At 42.2% G+C, this 26,263-nt stretch overlaps 1 protein-coding gene across 1 annotated transcript in view; it reads left to right on the forward strand.

The window, feature by feature from the left end:
- The window catches only part of CTSD (cathepsin D), a 46,567-nt gene extending 20,950 nt beyond the window's left edge, over positions 1-25,617 (forward strand). Inside the window, exons 4-9 of the mRNA XM_086957723.1 lie at positions 137-255; positions 8,141-8,340; positions 16,228-16,350; positions 17,003-17,147; positions 20,059-20,157; positions 24,295-25,617. Coding sequence (XP_086813849.1) covers positions 137-255; positions 8,141-8,340; positions 16,228-16,350; positions 17,003-17,147; positions 20,059-20,157; positions 24,295-24,462 — 854 coding nt within the window. The 3' untranslated portion in view covers positions 24,463-25,617. The remainder of the gene's footprint in view (positions 1-136; positions 256-8,140; positions 8,341-16,227; positions 16,351-17,002; positions 17,148-20,058; positions 20,158-24,294) is intronic.
- The last annotated feature ends 646 nt before the right edge of the window (positions 25,618-26,263 follow it).

Below are 26,263 nucleotides of genomic sequence, written 5' to 3' on the forward strand. Positions count from 1 at the left end.
ATTTGAAGATGGGAAGTACTGCATGAAAGGGTAGTATGAGAATATGTTCTCAGATCCTTTCTCTGCACTTCTTGTATCTATTTTAACACCACTCTCATCTCATGTTTTTTCCCCTCTGCCTTTTTCCCCAATGCAGTGATACATCATAAGTATGATTCTTCGAAGTCGAGTACGTTTGTGAAGAATGGGACTGCCTTCGCAATCCAGTATGGAACTGGAAGCCTCTCCGGGTACCTCAGCCAGGACACTGTCGCTGTGAGTTTCAAGCCCACCCTCCCTTTTAAGGTCAGATGGGGAGAGGTCAAAGCGCTACTTTAGAACCTACTAGGAGGCTGTCTATTAGCAGTAGCGCTTGCAGTGTGCCGGAGTAGAATTGTGTCTAAGCTCTCTAACTCTTAATTGTAACATGGTATCTACATGTTTGAGGGACCGACTAGTTCCTGTATTCGCTTTGGGTATGTCCCAGATACTTTAGAGACTTGTTCTGCAGCCTCCCCTTTGGTGCCATTGTTGTCTTTCACCCTGTTCCGCTGGATGTTTCCCTTGATTCAGAAAACCTTTGAGTATGCGAACAGTCTGCTGTGAGGGGATTTCAAGGAGATGCATTTGTACACCACCTCCAGATACTGCAAGCTAAGAGGGTTCCACAATGTATATATTTTTAGCCCACAATTCACTATTGAACATGTATTGTAAACTCCAAACCTACTTTTGGCATCATCTTAACACAGCACTGTTGGAGAATGGTCATCAGAATTAGTCTGATCATTCAATATGTCTGTGAGAAATACATGAACATAGTTTGCCTTTTGAAGAGGGTGGGGGCTTGTTCAGAGTGTAGTTTGTACCAACAGGATGTTGGAAATACTTCACTTCATTGAATGCATTCTATTTAGTTAGGACATTATCTCTGATGGGTAGTTCTCCAAAATGTTTACGCTAAAATCCATGGTTAATCTTCCTGTGGTTTTCTTTTGGTCAGAACTTTGTTTAAGAGGTTTTAAACCTTTTTAATATGAGCAAATCAAGTGGATGCCTCCGCAGGAGCCTATTCCAAGAGGGGATGCCAATATGTGTTCCAGTGATTGTTCATATGATTTCTCAGCTCTGCAAACACTCGAAGACCAGACCTGTTTTATGATGGTACAGGGCATATCAGTTCGTTGTTTCTAAAATAATCCCACAAGCCATGCCTGTTAAGATCATTCCATTAAAAACTCATTAATTGGAGGAGGGGCCACCTCTTAATCCAGCGCTTCTTTAAGTTCAGTTCCAACAGCTGGGATTAGGTAAGCCACTTTACCACTGCTTGATTTTAGGTAAGGTATTCCTGGGGATATTGTCAATTGGATGGTGCAAGACTTTCAGCCAAGATATGATACACTGTGGTGTAGGCTGGCCTTCATTTGTAAGGCTTGCGCAGACGTGTCAAAAGTGCACCCCATTTTATGCAATTAAACTTGCCTTCCACTACTTGCAGTAAATGCTCAGCTCCTGGGTTAAACACTTTAGACTGGGATAAGCCAAGCTTACTGGTTGTAAGACTATATTAATGCATGCAACGACAGCATATTGGCCTTATCCAAATCTGACAAAATATGCAGCTGATACCCTTTTAATGTAGCCCCTTTCGTGTGGGTCTCATGAAGAACCTTTTTCTTTTGTTTGCACTAGCAAGCAAGAAGGAAACCAGATCATTCTACTTTGTGTAATGCTAGCTATGTCTTGTCCGCCACGTGAAGAACAGGATGTCAATTGTGGTCACATTGATGTATTAGGTTGGCAGAGGAATTCAAGTGATGCAGTCGTACTGATGCGTGGTCTAGTAGGGCTCAGTCTTTTGCTCACAACCCTATCGTGCAGTATGCCACGTTTTGGAGGAACCCCTCATCTCATACTGCATTTAAATGAGCTAAATAAAAGGGTGCTAAACCCCACCCCTATTTAAACCAGTTATTGGTGGGACTCCTTGGTGTAAGGATGCCATTCTGGATATGTGTTGTCCAATCGCTTGTCTTTTCCAGGATTGACTATGGCAACGCCACTTTGGCTGGCACCCCTAAAATCCATCTTGCACCAATTAAATCTGTCCTCAATTTAGCTGCGAGACTCCTCTCTGATTGTAAAAAATGTGATCACATCTCCCCGATCCTCAAAAATCTCAATTGGCTCCCAATAGAAGGAAGATCCACCTACAAGATTGCCTGCATCACTCACAAAGCTCTTCACCAAAACACCCCTTCTTACCTTACAACAAAACTACACAAAGCTGGTTGCGCCAGGTCCCTGAGGAGCACAAACTCCCTTGTCTTGATCCCACCCAGACTCAAATGTCAAAAGGCCCAATCCTGTGCGTTCTCTGGTAACGCTCCAACAATTTGGAACTCTCTCTCTAAGGATCTTCGCTGCAACCCCTCTTACCCTCTCTTCAAAAAGGAACTCAAAGTACTTCTTCTCAACAAATACTGGGGTATCTAATGTTACTGACTCTGACCATGTTCACTCCTTTCTCTTCCCTTGTCTGCTCCTCTTCCCACCCCCTCTCAATCCCTTCATTTTCTCACTCCCCCTCTCTTCACCCCCCTCTCTCTCCTAACTTTTAATATTCACGTTCCACTTAATTTTATCTCTGTTTCTTTGCCCCCTTAACCCTGTTGAATGCATTATCATACTGTAACTCTTTTTCGCTTAATTGTTAATTTTATCTCATTATGTTCACCATCCTTGTAAAGCGCTCTGATACTCTTGGGTCCAGTAGCGCTATATAAAACCTTTGAAAATAAAATTAAAATAAAAAATACATGGAGATGCTATGAAATGGGAAAAGTGGGCTGACGGCCAACCCTGGTTTGGACATTTTCCAGTTGGAACTCTTTCTCCATGTAGTGCAGGTTGGAACTCCACATAAGCATTATTATTACCCAAGATTTTCTGTTCATTTCCGAACCAAGTAGAAAAGGGCCAGAAGCAGGCACCCTATGCAAGTTCATTTGGTAAGTTTTGCCTTATTTACTGCTTTAACTGACTGCCCGCTCTTCCCTCTTCTGGAATAAATGTTTACAAGATTCTTTCTCCCGCACCATCCAATGGAGAAATACGTTTTTGAGGAGCAAGGTGGTGTCAATGACCTTTTTATAAATTAGCAAAATAACTCTCCATATGAATGACTTGGTGGGGGGAGGGTAGGGTGGTGCAGCAGGGGAGGGGAGGATGCATTGCCAGGAGCATTTCTAGAATGAAGCTAAAGGTTACCCACCACAAGAGGTTGACAGCTTCATTGAGTGACGGAGCCATTGAGGCAGGAATTAGTAAAACACGATTTAAATAGTGGTCATTATCAACCATACTATCCTGTTTTTTTTTTGTAGGTCTCAGTTCTGTCCCCAATGGGCACAAAACGTCTTTAATGTGATAAACCCGTTCCATTTATGATATGAAACGGTCTTCCCTCTGGAGTAGTTTGAGCTGTAAGAATCACCTGCAAAATGCTTGCTAATTCCGGTTTCCAAAACCAAGATTTTGTGTTTCCATACCTGTTTTCAAAGGCAGGGTTTCATCATTGAACTAATTTTGTATATTGGATTTTAGCATGCTGTGGACTGTTTGAAACTCTGACTGAGCACTTTTAACTTCACAGAACATCCAAAGTTAATAACGTGTTTTAGCAGCGTGTGTGGTAGTGTTGGAAAGTGTCTTGGAGAGTTTTACAGTAGGATGGAGGGGCGCAGGGGAGAGGGTTGTACAGTTAAGTGTAGGGGTATACAGTGGAGTTAAGTATCATGCAGTAGAGTAGAGTGTAGTGGAGTCAAGTGAAGTAAGTAGCATGTTCTAAAGTGTAATGGCATGGAATCGAGTACAGTGTAGTGGCGTAGTATACAGCGGGGTAAAGTGTTGTGGAGTGGTGCGTGGTGCGTGGTACAGTGAAGTGAACTGGTGTGTTCTAGAGGGTCAAAGTGTCGTAGAGTGGAGTAGAATAGAGTGTCATAGAGTGGATTAAAGTGTTGTAGAGTGGCGTGGAGTAAAATAGTGTGATACAGTATGGTAGAGTGGAGCGGGATAGACTGTTGTACAGTTGAGTGGCGTACAGTGCAGTAGTGTCTCATACAAAATACAGTGTAGTGCTCTACAGTGCAGTATAGTGTGGTACAGTGGAGGGGCGTTGAGTGGAGTATAGTGTTGAGTGGAACACAGTGGTGTGGCGTGAAGTTGGTTAGAGTGAAGTTGCATACAGTGAAGTGGTGTAGAGTGACAGTACAACAGAGTGGAAAGGGGTAGAATAGCATTATTTACTGTGTGAGTAGAGTACAGTGTCATGGAGTGGTGTACAGTGAATAGAATCGAACAGCTTAGAGTTCAGTGGCATAGACTGTAGTTGCGTATAGTGGAGTGGAGTCTAATAGTGTAAAGTGGAGTAGGGTAGAGTGCAGTGGTGTAGAGTTGAACTGTGTACAATGGAATGAGGTACAGTGTAGTGGCATAGAGTGGAATAGCATACTATGGTTTGGCATAAAGTAGAATAGCGTAGTATGGAGTGGTGTAGAGTGGATTTGCGTACAGTGGAATAGCGTATAGTAAAGTTGCATACACTGGAATAGCGTAGAATGTGTTGGCATTGATTAATTTCACTCTATCATCATTTGTAGAGTGCGGCACTTCATCCCTGGGGCTAGTGCGAAACCTCCGTTAAAAAGGCAGGTTGAGGAAACTGCTGGAAGAGGGAAGAAACTAGCAGAAAAAGGAAAAAAAAAGGGCAGAAAGACAAAACCGAGTAGAAAAGGGCATAACAAGTCATTCAAATTAGCAGAAAAGGCCAAACAGAAGGCAGAAAAACGAACCATAAAAGGCAAAGCAGAAGGAGTCAAAACAGAGGGCAGAAGGTAGATCGGCAGCAGAGGATAGCAGACTGAGGGCAAGCTGGACAGGAGAACCCTCACAGGGGAAGCCGCAATAGGAAAAGCATAGAGGGTAGTGTTTTAAAGGGTTGGGAGATAGTGTAGAATAGTAGACTGGGGTGGCGTAGAGTGTAGTGGCTTAAACTAGCGGTGTGCAGTGGAATAGCATACAGTAGAGTGGCGTTTAGTGGAGTGGTGTAGTGTGGAATAACATATGAGTATTACTGGCATAGAGTGTAGTGATGTAGAATGGAGTGTAGTAACGTGGAGTGGTGTAGAATGGAGTGATGAACAGTGTAATAGCGTGCAGTGGATTGTCGGAGTGGAATACAGTGGAATAGTGTACAGTGCTGTACAACGCAATGAACATGAAGTGGCGTACAGTGGAATAGCATAGAGTGTAGTGCCTTAAAGTGGAGCTACGTACAGTGGAATAGTGTACAATGGAATAGTGTGGAGGGGCGTGCATTGATGTCATAAAATAAAGTGGCGTAGAGTGTAATCGCGTACAGTGTAGTGGCGCAGAGGGGAGTGGCGTAGTTGAAACAGACGTAACGTGACAGTGTGTGAATAGACGTAGATGTAATAAGGCAGGAAAATACTTTATTCAGTGTAAATAGTAATGTTTGATAGTATATGTGCATTCTGTCAGTAGTGTCAAAGAGTTATACATTTTAAAATACACTGGTATGTATTGTACCGTGGCATACATTGGTATGTTTGCAGTATACCCTGGTACATGCACATAAGGCAGTATGGGGTTGGCTAATGGTTATGTTTACCAAACTTAATAGGTAGCCATTTTGCTTTCAGCACAATTTGGCTGTGTTCTGCGTTAGGCTCTTAGCTATAGTTAAGTAGTAGGTTTTATTGTTGTTCCCTTACTTTTATCACTTTATTAAAGTGCTAATAGGTAGAGGAATGTATTTATAGGTTTCTGTATATTTTTACAGCAGTTTAGAGAGCTGCACATTTTTTATTTTTTTAAGTGTCACAAAAATTTGTAGGTATTACCTCTGTAATCTATAGGCTTTTTTGTGAAGATTTAAATGTGTTTAAAATAGAAAATAAACATTGTAGTACAGTATATTTGTAATACAGTCTTTTTAAATGTTTAACATTTTTTAAATGTATTTTAAGTAAAGTGGTACATCTGGGGCAGTACCGCAGTACTACTTATATTTTTTTAAAAATATATAGAAACTTATAATTCGCTTTCCCTACCTAGTACCCCTTTAGTAAAGAGGTAATAGGTAGTGGAAGTAGCAATCCTAATATTTCTCTAAATCTAAAGGCATAACACAGCCACAGTGTACCTAAAAACAACCTGGCGGCCTCTCACTTTTGTAAATGCAGTCACATAATGCCTGGTCTTCAATTTGTTCCGCAGTACTTCTGCGAAATATTATGTTTTTTTAAACTACTGCAACAACCAATATTGTGAAGTTAAAATGCCTTCAAAATTACTTACCATGTTTGCCTGTAGAACCCAAAATGATCATCCGCACACCATAATGTCTAATCCTGCCAAATTTCATGTCAATTCGTTTAGCCATTTTCACGCTATGCGAGATACAAATGTCTATGGAAAGTGCTTTTGGTGGAAAAACACATTTTAGGAACAACCTTTTTATCTTTGAACCACCTTGACCAATCATTTCAAATTTCCATCCTCAATGTAGAAAATGCTAAAGGTCTGGAAAGCTTTGTGGCGATTCGTCAAACAGGGGCAAAGTTATTAGTGCCGAAAATTCAGAGGAGTTCGTATAACCAGGGCCACTGGAATTATGCGGCAGTAGAGAGAACTCCAATATTGTGATTTAGCCCAAGTGGGCAGTTATAAAACAAGTTATTATTTTATGGCTTCCCAATTGGGAGTGATCAGTAAATGAAGATTATTTATTATTGTGTATTTTATACAATTGAATAGCTTACATATGCAAATGTGGAGTTTTATGTGCTAAGGAATTTAATAAATAAGGACTTGATGTACAATGGAAGCCATAAAATAATAACTTATGTTTTATAAACTGCCCACTTGGGCTGAATCACAATATTGGAATTTTAGCAACGTCGGTATTGGAGGTATTTAGAATAATGTATATAGATGTATACAGATACAGATGTATATAGATTATAGAAGCCAAGTTGAAAGGAGAGAAAAAAAAAATATTTTCAATTTGATTTAAATTGTATACTGGTATATATTGTCAAATTTTGAGTATTTTAAAATATATATAGTGCAAGAAGTAATTCGATGTCTACACATCGGTATTTGATACCAAAAAGAACCGGTAGAGTCTGTCACTTTTCATGAGCAAGGAAGTGATGTGCCTTTTAAATTAAAGATAACTTGGCACCTTCGAATGTGAGCAAGCCTGCCTGGCAGCTGAAACACGTCTGCAGGAGCACGATTAGCACTTTAAAATAAAAGAAACTTGAGAAGCACCTTTTTGATGCCTTCGGTTTTGGTGCCCTAATGCGCAAAAGCCAAGGAAAAGTAAAATATATATTTTTGCTTTCAAGGCCGTAAATTGCTTGCCTTCAGCTTACTCTATTTCCATCTGTTATATAGAAAGTTAGCATATGGCCTATTAGTTCTTTTTGTTCTGTTCTTCTTTTGCTTAAATGCTCTATAGTCTTGCATCTTGAAAGTATTTACATTAGGGTTTGCACTATGTAAGACAGATTTGAAGTCTTTAGTAACTGATTTAAATTATTCAGCGCCCCCTCCTTCAGTGGGGATTTCCACTCCCTTCTGTTCTCCCATGTGTATACATGTTTCCACAAAAAATAGACTGAGACCGCATATGAAAACTCACATTTCTATTAATCTGATTGGGGCCTCCTGAGGGAATGTGCCTTGCAAATTATGTGCCTGCTGGAAGACCTTTCCTGAGCCCCTGGTTGTGAATCGTTTCTCTCAGTGGTGGCTTTTTTTTTCTTTTTCTAAAAAACGTCATCCCGTTGCTCAATCCTTGTATCGGTTTCTCAGGTTAAACATATCTCATCAAAGTAAAATATGTATGTGCTTCTTTTCTTTCGTGTTGTATGCTTAATCCATATATTTATTGAATTTGTGGAGCAACGAGGAGATTCAACAGCTCTGCAGCTTCCTTACATTTTTACTGAGGCTGCTAGGAAAGCAATGAAACTCATGTGCCCTGAAACCAATGAACATTGAGTGATGAAGATGTGAGCAACTAATACCTGGTATAACTTGCCCCCAATGTTATGTGTTTTTTCAGGTTGGCGCTCTCCCGGTGCAAAATCAGGTCTTTGGAGAAGCCATCAAGCAGCCAGGTGTGGCCTTTATTGCTGCTAAGTTTGATGGGATCTTGGGGATGGCGTATCCACGCATCGCTGTTGATGGAGTGACCACTGTCTTCGACAACATCATGAGTCAGAAACTGGTGGAAAAAAATGTTTTCTCTTTCTACTTGAACAGGTGAGGAATTTATTTTAAGTACTCGCCGGTTTCTACTCGACCCTACATTATCTAAATAACATGATTGGTTTTCTGTATGCAAGCGTGACCACAGAAAGCAGTAGCACATGAGCTAATTAAAGGATCTGTTATCCGGTGTGTAGTTTATGGAATTCTGATAGCCTGACTCCCAGGACGTATTGTTTGGGGTGAAGGACAACACGTTTTCATGTTTATTTTGTTCAAGTATGTCCAACCCCCTGCAGCACAAACCCTTTGGCTGCCAGTTTACAGTATCTAATGATGTATTGGGCATTGTCTGCAGTTAAGGTAATATTTGTATCCATATGTTAATGCTGTTCTAACTTGTATTGAAGGTTCATTAATGCAAAACCTTTATTATTGGGGTGAGTACGCTTAAGGAAATGCTGCAGACTGCACTGCTGACAGTGGTCCCAATATAAAAATGTGTACACGTGTGTAAAGTTATGAGGCTACGAATAATGCTCCCAGAATGTATTTGTAGAAGCCTGAAAGCAAGTTTGAGTTTTTGCGTTCAAATTAAATGTTCACAAAAAATGCAACTAGGCAAAAAAGTGTTTTGTTAAACTACTGTGAAATGTTAGGTACCATTTCTTTGAACCATCATCTAGTAAAATGTGTTGATGCATGCTAATATTCCCAAATAATTTTCATTATGGAAAATCAGTGCCACCAGTTTCAACAAGATTTTTAAACTTTTTTATTTGTGAGAACTGCCTGGCCCTCACCATTATATCAATCAGTGGCAAAAAACAATCCTATTTTTTGGTCTCGAAAAGCGCACCTTGCCACAGTAGTCCATGGCACTGAATAAAACGACTTTGTGTGCGGATATGTTCCTTGTGAATGAACAGAATGCTGTCATTCACAGTGAAGTCAGTTTATGGATAGCTAGAGAGACAGAATTTTAATAAGCACAAGATTTCTTGGTTAACTCAAGAGCAAATTAGAGGCCCAATTCTTAAATAAAGTGCACCTGTGGTATATGCCCTTCCATTAGTGCAGATTTACATCTTTCAAGAATTCAAAATACTTTACAAAAATAGGCCAGGAAATCGTACTCCTTGAAAACATTTATTAACTGTATTTTAGCAAGAGTTAACTATGCATGAGTAGATTTGCTGATGCGAAAATCTGTTGAGCGTTTAGAAGTTCACTTTCCCTCCAACCACTTTTTCCCCCCAACCGTGGAAGAAGGGTTACTTCTACCCTTCAGCCAATAAATGAAACACCTGTAATCGTGAGTCACCCCAGTTGTTTTGGATTCCCATCAAAGTCTTACAAGATCAATATTATCATTTGGTAATCCCTGGCGGGTATTGTGTCTCCTGACCATTGAGATCACAAGCATACCCTCTCGGATGGTTCGGGGTAGCGACCACAATCACACAGGTATCACAAATGCTGTTGATTCAATGGGAAAGGTGCAGTGCAAAAAGGAATAAGTGGTGATTTAAAATAGGATAGGGAACTAACAAAAGCAATTTTAATAGGCGTTGGCCCCTTCCTGATTAAAAACAAGAACAGACTGGTAAACTTATCGCATTGATAACAAATATCTGCGCGGAGACCAACATGTTTCAGCCTAAGAGGGAGTGACCTCGGGCTTTCTTCAGGGTCTCTGTTCTAGATGGTGCTACTGCCTGTATAAGTGTAGTAAAGTGTGAAAAATTATACAAAAAAACACACAAGTGAAAAGAGCCAGAAAAGGATATAGTGTTCCTTCTTCTGTGCGTACTCCTCTTCGGAAGCAGGTACTCGGTTACTGTAGTCGGGGGACAAACATACAAGTGAAGCACTTTCAGCAACCCTGGTCTGAGTATTACCAAGCATCGAGTCAAGAACTTCATCAACCTGTGATACTCACCCAGTACTTCCGGGGAGTGGACCTCACCTCTTCCTGGACCTGGCTCAGGATATGTGAGACCCCGCTCTACGGGAACAGAAACCGACCTCATGGTTATGTTTATGGAGGGATCAGGTAGATCTACTCTCATGCATACTACATGAAGTCAAACATGTTCTGGACGTAGAGTATACTGTCATACACCTGGACGCGCTCTCGTGTCAGTGCCCCTCATTGCACCCACCCGCCGCGAGTCCAAAAGGACTTGAGAGATGTTCTATTGACAAGGCTATGGGTTGATGTCAAACGTAGCCCGCCGAGGGTGCTAGCGGAGCTATCGTCCTACCTGTCCGTCGTTGTCTCGAGCTGTGACTGAGTCAGGGGGAGGCTCAGAACAGTGTTCGTCATTCTTACTTGAATGGTTAGAGAAAAAGTTCCCAACCAATCAGCCAGAGATACAACGACGTAACCTCATACTGAGGCTCGAACTACTCGATGACGTCATACTCAACATTCGGGTAGTTTCAGTGATATGCAAAGGACCCCGTGGTTGTTCAGTGGCCGGTCAAAATTGCCTGGTGGGGAAATTAGGAGAGACTGAACCATGGGATGTCGTCATTCAGTCCGTGTTGATCAGTACCCAATTTGTACACCCATCTTTGCTCTTTGCGAAATAGGAAGTTGGACACATCGCTTACATGGGTGGGGATGTGTGGTTTTTCAAGAACATGCCAATGGAAATCGTTTTCACTGTGATTATGCTCGATAAAGTGTTTGGTAAGTTTCGAGATATCTTTTTTGCAGCGGAATGTACTCTTATGTTCCTGCATTCTTACTCTAACCTTTCTGGTGGTCATGCCAACATATCGCTCGTTACAGATGCATGTGAGGAGATAGATAAGGTTGTTGCTGTTGCAATTGGAGAATTGCCTCAACTCCCAAGGTCGATCTGTCCCGATATCCACGCTAGTGATCTTAGAGGTAAGTGGACAGACAGAACAGTTACCACAAGGGTGGTGGCCTGTAACAGGTGGCAGGTCCCAAAGGGTGCCCACTTCTCTCTTGGCAGTGGTTTTGGGACGGGTATGTACCAGTCGATCTCTTAAGTTTTTGGAGCGTTTGAACGCAAATAGGGGGGATTCAAGTTTGTCCTTCCCGCTGTTAAGAATGCGCCAGTGTTTCTTGATAATTTTCTGAACCTTATTTGACTTGGTGTTATAAGTACTCACGAGAGTGAGTCGTTCTGTCGGTGGTTTGGCAGGTTTAGGTTCCAGTAGCGCAGCCCGGTGGTTGTTGGCTGCTCTTTTGCATGACCGATTCACCAGTCTTTTGGGGTAATGCCTTGCCAGAAGCTGATTGGACAGTTCACCGGCATGTCGTTCAAAACTTTCAGCGGTGGAGCAGTTCCTGCGGACTCGTAGGAATTGCCCAAATGGGAGGTTATCCCTTAGGGCCTTGGGATGTTGACTCTCATACAATAGGAGGGAGTTGCGTGCCATTGGTTTACGGTAGAGTTCGCTCTGTAGGCCATTCGCTGTACAGTAGATTGAAAGATCCAGAAAGGCTACTCTTTCCTTACTTATTTCAATAGTGAAACGGAGGTAGTCATTTTGATGATTGAGCCATTCGTGGAATTGTAGAATGGATTCTTGGGACCCTCTCCACACTAACAAGACATCGTCTATATATCTCTTCCACCAGATAATAGACGTGAAATGTGGGTTGCTCGCATGTAGGACCGTGGTCTGTTCAAATTTGTGAACATACAGGTTCGCCAGGGACGGGGCAAAAATACTTCCCATGCTGGTTCCAGAGATTTGATGATATATTCGGTCTTCAAACATGAAGAAATTTTCTTTCATTGCTATAGTAGCAAGCGACATGATAAAGGGTACAGGAGTGATGGAGTCAAGCTCAGATTCCTCCAGGATGGTGCGGACGGTGTCTAGAGTGGCATCCTGGGGGATCGATGTGTATAATGACTCAATGTCCAGTGAGACAAGGTAGTCAGTCTCTTGGCAAAAGTCAATTTCCGGGATTACCCTTAGGACATCAGTGGTGTCCTTCAGATGACATTGAGTCATTATACACATCGATCCCCCAGGATGCCACTCTAGACACCGTCCGCACCATCCTGGAGGAATCTGAGCTTGACTCCATCACTCCTGTACCCTTTATCATGTCGCTTGCTACTATAGCAATGAAAGAAAATGTCTTCATGTTTGAAGACCGAATATATCATCAAATCTCTGGAACCAGCATGGGAAGTATTTTTGCCCCGTCCCTGGCGAACCTGTATGTTCACAAATTTGAACAGACCACGGTCCTACATGCGAGCAACCCACATTTCACGTCTATTATCTGGTGGAAGAGATATATAGACGATGTCTTGTTAGTGTGGAGAGGGTCCCAAGAATCCATTCTACAATTCCACGAATGGCTCAATCATCAAAATGACTACCTCCGTTTCACTATTGAAATAAGTAAGGAAAGAGTAGCCTTTCTGGATCTTTCAATCTACTGTACAGCGAATGGCCTACAGAGCGAACTCTACCGTAAACCAATGGCACGCAACTCCCTCCTATTGTATGAGAGTCAACATCCCAAGGCCCTAAGGGATAACCTCCCATTTGGGCAATTCCTACGAGTCCGCAGGAACTGCTCCACCGCTGAAAGTTTTGAACGACATGCCGGTGAACTGTCCAATCAGCTTCTGGCAAGGCATTACCCCAAAAGACTGGTGAATCGGTCATGCAAAAGAGCAGCCAACAACCACCGGGCTGCGCTACTGGAACCTAAACCTGCCAAACCACCGACAGAACGACTCACTCTCGTGAGTACTTATAACACCAAGTCAAATAAGGTTCAGAAAATTATCAAGAAACACTGGCGCATTCTTAACAGCGGGAAGGACAAACTTGAATTCCCCCTATTTGCGTTCAAACGCTCCAAAAACTTAAGAGATCGACTGGTACATACCCGTCCCAAAACCACTGCCAAGAGAGAAGTGGGCACCCTTTGGGACCTGCCACCTGTTACAGGCCACCACCCTTGTGGTAACTGTTCTGTCTGTCCACTTACCTCTAAGATCACTAGCGTGGATATCGGGACAGATCGACCTTGGGAGTTGAGGCAATTCTCCAATTGCAACAGCAACAACCTTATCTATCTCCTCACATGCATCTGTAACGAGCGATATGTTGGCATGACCACCAGAAAGGTTAGAGTAAGAATGCAGGAACATAAGAGTACATTCCGCTGCAAAAAAGATATCTCGAAACTTACCAAACACTTTATCGAGCATAATCACAGTGAAAACGATTTCCATTGGCATGTTCTTGAAAAACCACACATCCCCACCCATGTAAGCGATGTGTCCAACTTCCTATTTCGCAAAGAGCAAACATGGGTGTACAAATTGGGTACTGATCAACACGGACTGAATGACGACATCCCATGGTTCAGTCTCTCCTAATTTCCCCACCAGGCAATTTTGACCGGCCACTGAACAACCACGGGGTCCTTTGCATATCACTGAAACTACCCGAATGTTGAGTATGACGTCATCGAGTAGTTCGAGCCTCAGTATGAGGTTACGTCGTTGTATCTCTGGCTGATTGGTTGGGAACTTTTTCTCTAACCATTCAAGTAAGAATGACGAACACTGTTCTGAGCCTCCCCCTGACTCAGTCACAGCTCGAGACAACGACGGACAGGTAGGACGATAGCTCCGCTAGCACCCTCGGCGGGCTACGTTTGACATCAACCCATAGCCTTGTCAATAGAACATCTCTCGAGTCCTTTTGGACTCGCGGCGGGTGGGTGCAATGAGGGGCACTGACACGAGAGCGCGTCCAGGTGTATGACAGTATACTCTACGTCCAGAACATGTTTGACTTCATGTAGTATGCATGAGAGTAGATCTACCTGATCCCTCCATAAACATAACCATGAGGTCGGTTTCTGTTCCCGTAGAGCGGGGTCTCACATATCCTGAGCCAGGTCCAGGAAGAGGTGAGGTCCACTCCCCGGAAGTACTGGGTGAGTATCACAGGTTGATGAAGTTCTTGACTCGATGCTTGGTAATACTCAGACCAGGGTTGCTGAAAGTGCTTCACTTGTATGTTTGTCCCCCGACTACAGTAACCGAGTACCTGCTTCCGAAGAGGAGTACGCACAGAAGAAGGAACACTATATCCTTTTCTGGCTCTTTTCACTTGTGTGTTTTTTTGTATAATTTTTCACACTTTACTACACTTATACAGGCAGTAGCACCATCTAGAACAGAGACCCTGAAGAAAGCCCGAGGTCACTCCCTCTTAGGCTGAAACATGTTGGTCTCTGCGCAGATATTTGTTATCAATGCGATAAGTTTACCAGTCTGTTCTTGTTTTTAATCAGGAAGGGGCCAACGCCTATTAAAATTGCTTTTGTTAGTTCCCTATCCTATTTTAAATCACCACTTATTCCTTTTTGCACTGCACCTTTCCCATTGAATCAACAGCATTTGTGATACCTGTGTGATTGTGGTCGCTACCCCGAACCATCCGAGAGGGTATGCTTGTGATCTCAATGGTCAGGAGACACAATACCAGCCAGGGATTACCAAATGATAATATTGATCTTGTAAGACTTTGATGGGAATCCAAAACAACTGGGGTGACTCACGATTACAGGTGTTTCATTTATTGGCGATTCGGTCTGTTACTGTTTATATTCCTATAGTACTAACTAGACATAGGTTTTATAGCAGCAAACACTTTTCTGGTTTCAGCTCCTAGACCCCTAAGTACCTTGTGTATAATTGAGTCCTTTGGGGACATTACTTAGGCATCGGTCTTTAAACGTCCCTCTAGCCCTCCCCTACTGTTTGTTTTGTTATTACTTCTACCCTTGTCAGGAGTAAATTTCCAACCTTTTCTCAGTATAGGTAAAGATTAGAGAAGAGCTGGTAAAATCCCCTAAAATATGCAAGTTAGTAGGATTTCCCAGACGCAAAAGCTCTTTCTACCTCTGGAACTATTGTTTAACGCTACCTCTAGCCCCAGTATGTAGATCTGTAGAAAGGTGGCAAAGTGTGGAAATTGCTAGAATTCAAACCCTACTATAGTATGAGCCCTGGCGTAATCAGAGATACTATTATTATAGCTCTTATATAATGAGATTGCTGTCATAATTTATCGCCGGATAAATTTCACACCACTGTGTTCTGTTTAGTCAGTTTGGCTGTTAGTAGTATGAGCAACCTGCATCACTGAAATTATGTTTAGCACTAGGAAACACCTAGTCCATTTACATTTATATACCTTGCAAACCGCTCACATGTTAGTTCCTTGATTTATACAAATCTTTGACTACAGACTGTAGAGTTGCCACTTAGATAGTGCTGATTTCACATACAATAGAAAATAAGACATTTTGTAAAGCTATAAAGATTCCATTGACTGGAAGCAGCTAGACTCTCCCACTGGTCACACAGCCATCAAATCACATACCATTGAGTCATTCCTTTGCTTAAAGTTCTCACCAATTCGGGTCTTTTGATAAATCTCCCATGTTGGAAGCTCAATCAGTTAGGATCTGTCATTCGTACTTGAGTCCTTGACCAACTTAGTGATTTTGACATAGAAGAGCTTTATCTCTGATTTTGCAGAGCCACAAACATGTTTTGAATTGGTATTTCAGATGGTTGAAAACAGCTTTCACTACAGTTTTGATCTGGTAGGTCACAAGCAGACCCAGCATTCATGTTGCACAGATCACCAAACTGCCCTAGACTGCAGAACTCGCTCCCCAGTTGTACAGAGGCTAAACCTAAGAGAATCCTTAGAAAGCAGAGTTACCCCTCTGGTTAGAAACATCTCCCAGGTTCAGCCTTGTACAGTTACACTCATATCTCTCGCTCTCTCTCTCTCTCTCTTCAGATGTCATTTGTGTTGTGTTTTCTACGTGATGCCGGTCTTTGTTTTGAAAGGTAGCAATTCATGTGTGATAACAAGTCTCTTGTTTTTGCTGTTTAGGAATCCGACCACTCAACCTGGAGGGGAGCTCCTCTTGGGAGGCACAGACCCTAAGTACTACACTGGCGATTTTGATTATTATAATGTCACTCGCAAAGCATACTGGCAGATCCACATGGACCAGTGAGTACCACAAAGGGACGGGCAATGGTAATGAGGGACTTTGAGAGACCTTGTTGTGGTGTCTTTGGAACATGGCAAGTAGCCCGCTGCATAGAGGCTATAGTAGTCCAAGAAGGTATGCAAGGTCATACCATGGGAGGAAATAAGGGTTTGAGGGTAGCTTAATAGTAGAAGGACTAATTTGCATAAAAAATCTGAAGCAGGGCAGGGGAAGCTGTGAGAGATTGTGTCTCTTGGAGAGAGTGAAGAATCCCACTCATTGGAAGTATGAGCCATCGCAGGGAATTAGTGAAACTCAAACTGCTCCCTAAGGAAGATGTATTGAAGGGCTCATTGAAGGGGGCTGCAGACACTGGCTCTCCACAGTAGCGCTCCAGAAGAACCAGTAAAGAGAGGGTCTTAGCAGAGAAGAGGAAGACTGCAGCTTTTATGTTATAATAATGTGAGGTGTTGGCATCCTGGATCATGCCTGTGCTTGTTCATAGATGAATGAGCCGGGATCATCACACCATTGTTGGTATTTCCTTTGTGAGCCGTAGGTTTTCTTGTGGTGCACATGTCTTGCTAGCATGCAGCACATTTTTAACTGAAAGGGGCTCTACTTTGAGAAGTGACCTCACTTCTTTCATTTCTCATTCTGTGCTTTGTGTAGGATGAACGTTGGGGACCAATTGACCATCTGCAAGGGTGGATGTGAGGCCATAGTGGACACTGGTACCTCACTTATTGTGGGGCCCTCTGAGGAGGTGACCGCGTTACAGAAGGCAATTGGAGCAATACCGCTGATTCATGGTGAGGTAAGTGTGCATATTGTGCCTAGTAGGTGTGAGGCAAATACGAGAAAGATCGTTTGGGATTCTTGAAAATTGAAAGCTTCTAAAAGGGTTATAGGCTTGGGGCAGTCGGGGGGCCTTAATAAGTGGCCTGTGACTGAAATGATCTTCCACTTGAATTCGGAGTCGATTTGAAATGTTCTAGAATACTAGCTTGCTTGTGTCCTTCAGTCACCGCCTTGCAGTTATTTCCAGGCTCTTTTGCCTTCTGTCCTGCTAGGGAATTTTGTACAGAATTGGGTGGTTCTGGGCCGGGCCCTGCTGTACTAGGCAGGCAACATGAAAATCTACCTTGATGATGCTTTTGTTGCTAGTTTGGATTGCTGCTGTTGGAGGTGGCCTGTGTCGTTCCTCGTGATCATCTGCTCGCACTGGATTGGCAATGATGACTTGAGTACTCAAGGCTCTGCACCTCTTCCACAACTTGGACTGGGCAGGCTGATCCTCCCACCCTCCTTGGTATTGTGCAGTCAGTAACTCTACACCCTAGACATGGGTCTTGTGTCTGCTACCTTAGCCAGTCCGACCACAGGGGTTCAGCGTTGACCACAAAGGCTTTATTCAGCCGTGCTGAATGTGCGTTGTGCTGCCTAACTCTGCCTACCTCTTGTGATGGTCCTTAGTTGAGACTTGCTCTTGGCTAGCTGCTGTGATGGTGACTGTGGATACCCCGGATGCCAGGTGCTCCTCTCTGTGTGGTTGTCGTTGATGCATTGACTGCCTTCAAGACTCCCTAATATCGAAGAGCAAAAGCCCTGGCAACAGGCTATGACTCGGCTGTCATTAAAAGGGTATTTATTAAAAAACACTTGGGTTATCATGCCTTTGGCTTCTAAGGAACACCATGTAATTTTAGGGACATCCATACACTTCAAAATATTTTGGAGGGTAATTTAAGCCCTTTTTGTAATGCCATTGCCTACAGTAGGTTCAGTTTCATGGTTTGAGGATTTGCAAGTGTACAAGGGTGGACAATATGACGTGAAATTGGTATAGATCAGTGAGTGCCCCCTCCTTTCACACAGGTCTATTGCATTTCACTGAAAGCCATTGACTGCAGCTTTCTTCTACTATAGCAAGAGCCTGCTCACCGATTTACCAGTAGAGCATCGGGAGGCCACTTAAGGAGACAAACATGCTGCAAGCTGAAGAAGTTCAAAGCTATGCATTACTTCAATATGAATGTGCTCATTTTCATCTATAGACTTCTACAAATTGATTTGCCTGAAGAGACACTTACATTTTTTGCTAGTAAATGGAACTGAGGCATAGGTAGGAAATCAGGTGGCCATGATCACACGCTAATCCGATGGAGAATCATGAGTTTCAACCCAGCCCTTGAGGTTCAGAATTGTGTACTCTGCCATTAGAACTTATTTCGTTTTAAGCAACCCTTCCAGCAAATTGATTTTTCCAACACACTACATTCAAATTCCTCATTCTCAGCGCAAGTTAGGAGTCTTTTGAACTTAACTTTATCTGCTATGGATGGATAGGCTATTTGTATTTGTTAAAAGTTGCCTGTGTGCATTTGTGTGTGTGCAACACACAAGATTGAGTGCAAATAATACTCATTTTATTTATAAATTGATTTTTACTTTTACTTTCCTATCTGTCATTTGTCTATATATTCTTACTTTCCAAACTTTGGATGTATAGTAAATGAATAATACTTCAGGGTGGTATGATGTGGTCTGCACCAGTTCATTCAGTAGACCTGTATTTCTTTCACCCTCCTTAGCCTCCCCCCTCCTCTTCCCCTGGAAGTTTAAGAACAGATACTCCTTTAGTCATCTCTGCTGCCAGCCTAGCTTCCAGAGAGAGGAACATTGCAAATGGCTCCACTGATGCTAGCAGCCTGTACAACAACCTGTCCAAGAAGAAGCCCAACTCTAGGTTTTGTCAAGGCTGTTGTATAACACTCTAGTTTATGCAAATTCCTCTTTAGAGATCAGCCAGTCGTAGCATCCTTTGACAGATCTGCCTCCTAGCTGAGACTGAGATGTGTCCCTCGGGATCCTCTACTTCAGATGTCATTTCATGATCTTATCGTTCTGAGCTCTTGGAAGACATTTTCACCCATGGAGTTCTCCCACCAATGTCTTGCTTCTGGGTCTAAGATTTCCTCTGTCAATTCATGAATCTCCAGCCCCAGTACTGTGGCTGAGAAGATCTGCCACTAATCCTGGGTCTATTAGTCCTAGTGGTGTCAAAGTTCATTTACCTTCGATGACTGGTCGGTCTTTTTGTCCTGGTTTCCTTCCATTAACCTCTTCTTTCTCTGGTCTTGTCTCAGTTGTCAATCTTAGTCAAATAGGGCTCTTGTTGGATCTCCTGCCTGAGGTCTGTGTCTAACAATGTGCCCCTGCTGACATCTGCTGGTTCTAGAAGTTGCATTTTAGAATCTATCCAAGTGGACCAGGCCCAGAAGTCCGTAACGTCTTAAATATTTGTCACAGCATCTCTATCTTTGCGTGTGTTTAGTTGGTTTACATGAGAATCAGCCATTGGCACAGCATTGAACACCTTGTATAATGTCCATATGTCAGGGGATCCAAGCAACCAAAATGAGAATAAATCTCCTTTAAATGTTGCCTCCTCCGTGGATGTAGATGAAATATCAATGCAGTATCAAAAATGTTACTCACTTACTTGGTGTATGGCTCATCCAGTGTTGAAAGCCTAGGTTTTTTTTAAACTAGTCTTATTTGTTTTGCTTTCTCATTGAACAAAAATTTGAACTTGTGTATATCCTTGTTTATGTGGGTTCCCGGGCATAGTAAATACTCAGTCCTTCAAACTCACCCTAATCTGTCTAATTAGAAAAAGTAAGCAAACCATCACCTATGGTGTTTATTTATATTATTCCCTGCAGTACATGATTCCTTGCGGTAAAGTTGCTTCCCTGCCGGTCATCACTTTTATCCTTGGAGGCAAGCCCTATGCAGTCACCGGAGATCAGTATGTGCTTAAGGTAAGTCTAAACCGGTTCTCTCTCTTTTTCAACTCTTTGTACGTTTGCTCACAGTTACTCAGGTTAACTCGCTGTTCTCAACAAGAAGCTATTAAGATGTCAGTTTGTGAAATTTGCCACTGTATAGGCTGTTGAGCACTTTAGTAAGGTACAGCATGAGCAGCAGTTTAACACACTCATGCATCATGACCAGCAAGTGGCATGTTTTATTAATGCACAAAAGAGCTACAGCAGGGTCAATAACACTGCAAATGTTCATCATAGACTGAGATGGTACAACACTGTCAGCGGCCACACAAGCCGCCCTAAAGCTCAGAAAGGGCACAGCATAGGCAACAGCAGTGTGAACTTCTGCACCCATTATATCAGTCTACAGTTGGACAAGGACATACCTACATAAATGCACACACAGGTGTTCAATAATTGCAACAGAATAACCTATCTTCAGGACACTCAGGACTTTCTAGATAGACGTCTGGTCCTCTCTCCCTTCATTGGCCTCAATCTGGCCTATAGAACTCCATTAAAAGTAGGGCAAGTTAATGTAAAGAAGCCTCCTAATGCCTTGTATAGTGAGGCTATAGAACCAGATCAAAGACTCCCCGAGGAACGCACATGGCACAGTAAAGAGTGGGCTTGGTGTATTGAACAAATATAGGTTTCCAGAAAGGTTTATTCCTAAAACAAGATTGAGTATCTTGAACTGTATTTCCATAGTATAACTGGTGACCAGTTTTTTGTGTTTTAAAAACTTTCTTTCATCCATGCTACCGGGCAAAGCAAGCTAAGGAATAATTTGATGAGTTGGTTTTGTCTCTATTTCTTTATTGTTTTTCTAATTTTAAAAAATATATAATGCTATACCTCTATAAAGAGATTAGCAACTCTTATAGTGACTCCATTGCCTTTGAAATTCTCACATGCATAATTTACTAATTAAAAAAGAGATATAACGTGCACTGGTGAAATCCTGACTTATCAGATTATACATGTCTGTTAATTCTTTACTGCTACTTCATCCTGGTTATTTATTGACTTGTCAAGATCTTTACCATCGTCTCTCTGCACCTGTCTGTCTCCGCACCGTAGAAAATGGTGATGGCTACTTCCTTGCTCACTAGTGGCTGGACTTCTTAGTAACAGAAAACTATCACCGACCTACTTCACTTTTGACAAGGTCCCTGAAATAATTTTTGCTGTAAAGCTCTCGACTGGTCTAAAGGGACATCTGACTTGATCCCTGGCACCTTGGCTTTCCCCCAGGATTGGCCACAAACAACCCTCGAGATACAGCATGAGGCGAACTGGGACACAGTGTAGTTAAAAGAAGTAGTAGTCATTATTTAATTGGCTTTGTCTACTGCATCCATTACAGAGAATTGTGCCTCTCTGAAGATCAGGTTTGAGGAAATTGGAATTGTCGAGACTGTAACTGGTTCTCATCCTTTTAGGAGGTATGTTACCATACCACCATTTCAATCGTAGATATATAGTTCAGTGTGAAGTCCTCCAGGGCTCTTCATTGTCCCAGATGCCTTTTAGTATATACTTGAATCCCGCCTCCATGAATTAAATCATTTGGGTACTCTGTATTAAGCTATTTTGATGATACACCGGTTAATCATTGGACATGACCAGAATGTGCCAGGCTCCCTTTCCAGTGCTGGAAACTGCATCTTTTATTCAAAAATCGATGACCAAAACCTTTTTGATGCTAAAAGAAGCAAACCCAGATGTCGCTGTTGGGCATAAATAAACATTGCTGGCAAGATTGCATGTGGGCTGCAACATTGGGCCCTTCTCTAGTACCAGCAGTTAAGGTCAATTAACTGGGTGTAATGATAGATGAAGCCTCTTTGAGGACAAATCAGTGAAGTGTCTCGGACTGATTACTTTTACTGTATTTATAATGGCCTGACAGGAACCACTCTGGAGACACTTGGATTCAGAATTTTGCATTGAGGAAAGCAGCAGGAGCGATTTAAAGGTTTGTCCACTTAAAAGCCGCCAGACATAGCCCACAATACTTTGCATGAGGTACATCCTCTTTTACAATATCAACAAATACTGTCTGAAGATAGATTTACGGGAGGCGCCTTTTCTAGAGCTCACCTCCCCCAACTCTGGCTTTTTGTTTCATGGTGAAAGGTCTCTCAGAGATGTGGTCCCCAAGATGGGAAATGAACTCTCATTTGCAAAGGATACATAGATACTTCTATTTTTCAAAGTTGTTGGAGACCACGTTTTTGAGTTAGTCCCCTTTCCTTTTTTGTAACAATCACAGAACAATGTGATGGTGTAGTGCCTAACTTGGCACCTAGCCAATCTTCAGCAAGCACTAACCCTATTTGTGGTCACCAGTGGGGTTTATTCACCCTCGGAGTGCCAATTAGAATGAAAGTGGAAGCTTCACCCACTTATTGTGGCATGCTTCATGATTGTCTAACTTATCCTACCCTGGTAAGATGATTCTCAACTCCACTTAATTACTTGGGAGTTCTTAAGAAAAGTATACTGCACAGAAAGATATCCAGATCATCAAAAAATAACTTGAGGTAGACCCAGAGGTATACCTTTATTATTCAGTACCTTGGATACGGCTAAAACACAACGGGATGGTATATAGGTATAATGACCAATCCATTCGTATTAGGCCAACATGTTTCTGCCCTCTATAGTGCCGTTATCGGTCAGGGACATTCGTCAGGGCAAATGGTATCACAGTTTCTGCTTCTTTCCCTTACTAGAACAAATGTGAGGTGCATAGCTTTCGTAAATAATGTTTCTACCTTTTCAACAAAAAAAGTTGTGTTTCCTGCACATAGGAAAAAAATTATTTAATTAGGAAATAATGGAGGATTAAATTCTGGCAATCCAGTGATATTTCACATGCAAGGTGTAGATAGAAAACACATAAATGCTCATGTAAGACAGCACTACAAACACAGGCAGAACACTTGTGTAAAATGAATACATGCTTAGCCAAACTGGATACTAGTTTACCCTAATTACTGAGAACTAAGGTTTCATTGTCTCGTTTTTATGCCTCTTAAGTGGTTAAACTTGGATGTTAAGTCTTTGCTGGCGCCATGATGCTTCTTGAAGTAAATGCTGCTCTCTGTAAATTCGAACTAGAAAGACTCTGCTCTCATGCTAATGAACTCTCTCTCTCCCCTATGTTTTGAATTGTGTGTATGAAACGAAGGAATCTGCTGTGCCAGCACATCTCAGTGCATCGCTGTGCTGACATCCAAATATATCCGGTTGTTGCCCATGGGCGACATCTGTTTTAACGAGGACTGGCTGTGTGAGAGAGAGAGGCAGAGATGGCTGCACAGTTCTTGTAACTTCATCTTGAAAAAATAATGTTTTTGCCAGTAAGACCTACCGGCCTATAAGGTCTAAGATGGCTGACTTGCACTTAGAGTATTAGTTAACACCTTTGTTGTTTCCTGAACCTCATTGTTAGTCACATGTACATGTTTCACAATCTAATATTGCAGCTGTAAATTACATCCTTAGATAGCCAACAAATATTAAATATAGGAATCAACCAACCATAGATCCTTTGTAAATCACTTTCCTTACTCTTCTGTGAATGTTCGATTTTATTTATTGAGATACATAATCCTTCTTGAAAAACAATTACTCCACATATATCCCTTCCCACTTGGGACAACATGAGCTGCAGTAGTGTAGTTTCATTCCCATTGAACAGTAGTAGCAGTAATGGATGCTTGTCTTCTACACAAATGGTCTTGGGCAAGGTAAGTTCTTTATGGGGACCCATCAATTTGTAGGCATAAGCCAAACACCTGCCCTGACATCGTCTGATTCTGGGGAATGTCATGAGTGAATAGTTCAGTAGTTTACGTTTAGCCCTCGCGGAGCTCTCAAGATGGCCACGTCCACACACAAAGTCTCATCTAATCTAGGTTTTAGCTTTGCATTCTGTGACTTGTAGCTCTGCTTCTCCCACTACGCTCTGTTCTTATATGTCGCAGATTGCAAAGGAAAAAATCTGAACTGCATGAGCTTGGAAGCTGGAGTAATCTGGACCTAGTCATACTCTGCTGCTATATTTAAAATGTTTTCTCTTTTTTTCATTCTCCCCACCCACCCTCATCCCTGCTCTAGGTATCTCAAGCAGGACAAACTATCTGTCTGAGCGGCTTCATGGGTTTGGACGTTCCCCCGCCCGCTGGGCCACTCTGGATCCTGGGTGATGTCTTCATTGGCGAGTACTACACCGTTTTCGACCGCGACAATGACCGTGTGGGCTTTGCTAAGGCCCAATCTTTATAAGCGGCTGGTCTTCACCAAATCACATGACCAAATCACTACCACACCAATCTCAAATAGGTTTTTTAAATTTTCGAAATTAGGAGTGGCTGCGCTTTTTGACTTCCTAATATTTTCTTAAGATTGATGGGTTGTTTTGCGCTTCCTTGGACCATTAGTTAAGATCCACAGTCTGTCACCTGGCTCTGACCAGGCCATGGAGTAGATGCTGAAACATTGGTCTTGTAAAAGTGTGGAAAATAGTTTGTCAGTTTGATTAATTGAACATTGGCACATTAAAAAAAAATGGATGCTTTTAACAAGTTTCTAGACTAGACCTAAAGGAAGAATTTTCTACTGATGAAATATACCAAGCGACGCAGCGCGATGCTGAAATTCTTCCCTGGCCGAAACAAACCTCAATGATTTATAACCTCTGAATTCATAAAGTGGCTCCAAGAACCAAGGAGTCTCAACCTTTCCTCCCACATATGGTGGCATTTGTGTGATAAGATTATGACTGCACACATTGATTAATGTGCAGATTCAGTAATTTGTACAAATTGTCATGCTATGAAGTAGAGGTTTGCCTGTGATTAAAAAAACAAATTGAAGAAATATCTTTTTTTTGAAGGGTAAATGTGCACTGTGTGAGGAAAAACACTGATTTGTGAACCCTAGTAGAAATATTGACTTTTTTTTAATTGTATCTAAGCAAAGCCCTTCCTTCCACATTTGTCACTAATACTGCTCTCAAAATACTGCATTGAGGTGAGAACAGTAGCCTTATCACGCATAAGGAGATGCCTCTAGGCTCTGCCCCCACAATATTGCACCAGAGTGATGATTTTCCCAAAATGTTGTCTCTGAAAAGCAGATGGAGATTGGGAGGTACCGATCAAATTTCAGGCCAGCGTCTATTAAAAGAACATTAGAGCTGGAACATCATTGCATGTCGGACATGCGTGTTGTGACTCAGACTGCGCAGTCGCACATTTCAGAGGAGCAGCCCTGCTTGGAAATCCTGGTCTGCCTGTGTTCCCTTGGGACAATCAGCCTGTGGTAATCTCTGCACTTATAAGAAAGTGAATGTTCTTTTGTTTTACTGTTGTTAATAACACGCTGAGGAAAAATGAAACTATGAATAAAGCAACTTTAAAGATGTGCTGAAAATATAAAGGTCTTTCATATTATTTCCTTGGTTTGAGTGTGAAACCTGAGAATACGAATGTGTGTGCTCTCATAAAGTCTGTCCCACACCCCCATCTCCAAGCATTGATCTGAAACTGGATCCAAGCCATCCAAATTCCCATGGAGCTATTTAGGACATCAGCGGGACATCTTGGGGCCTATGTCTTCTCTATTCATCCTTTGCACTGTGTCACTCAACCTTGAAGAAGTAAATGCTAGATGTGAGAATGCTAGCCATCAACGCCTAGCTGGTACCTTTGCTGATGGTCTTAAACTGAGATCAGGGATTGTCATTTCCGAGGCTATTAACAGATCTCCCCGGAAGTCCGCCCTGGGAATGTAACTTACTATTACAAATTACATTCTGTTTACCTATAACCACGAGTTTATAAGAAAAAAATGAATTGGATTTCAGTTCAAATAAATATGATGCTGTTCTTTGATTCAGGTACCTGGCTGCTAAAGACTACTGAGCACTGTTATTTTTAGGGCGGATGTGACTAGAGGCAAATTGCTTTGCATACTCGAGATGTCTCGAAGTTTCATCATCTGCCTTTTATCCCATGCTAGGTAACACCCCATGTGTCTACTGTCTCCCTTGCACCAGCACTCCCAGGTTACTTATGGTACTACC

Source organism: Lissotriton vulgaris, chromosome 2_1 (genome assembly GCF_964263255.1).
Source record: "Lissotriton vulgaris chromosome 2_1, aLisVul1.2, whole genome shotgun sequence".
Taxonomy (NCBI): Eukaryota; Metazoa; Chordata; class Amphibia; order Caudata; family Salamandridae; genus Lissotriton; species Lissotriton vulgaris.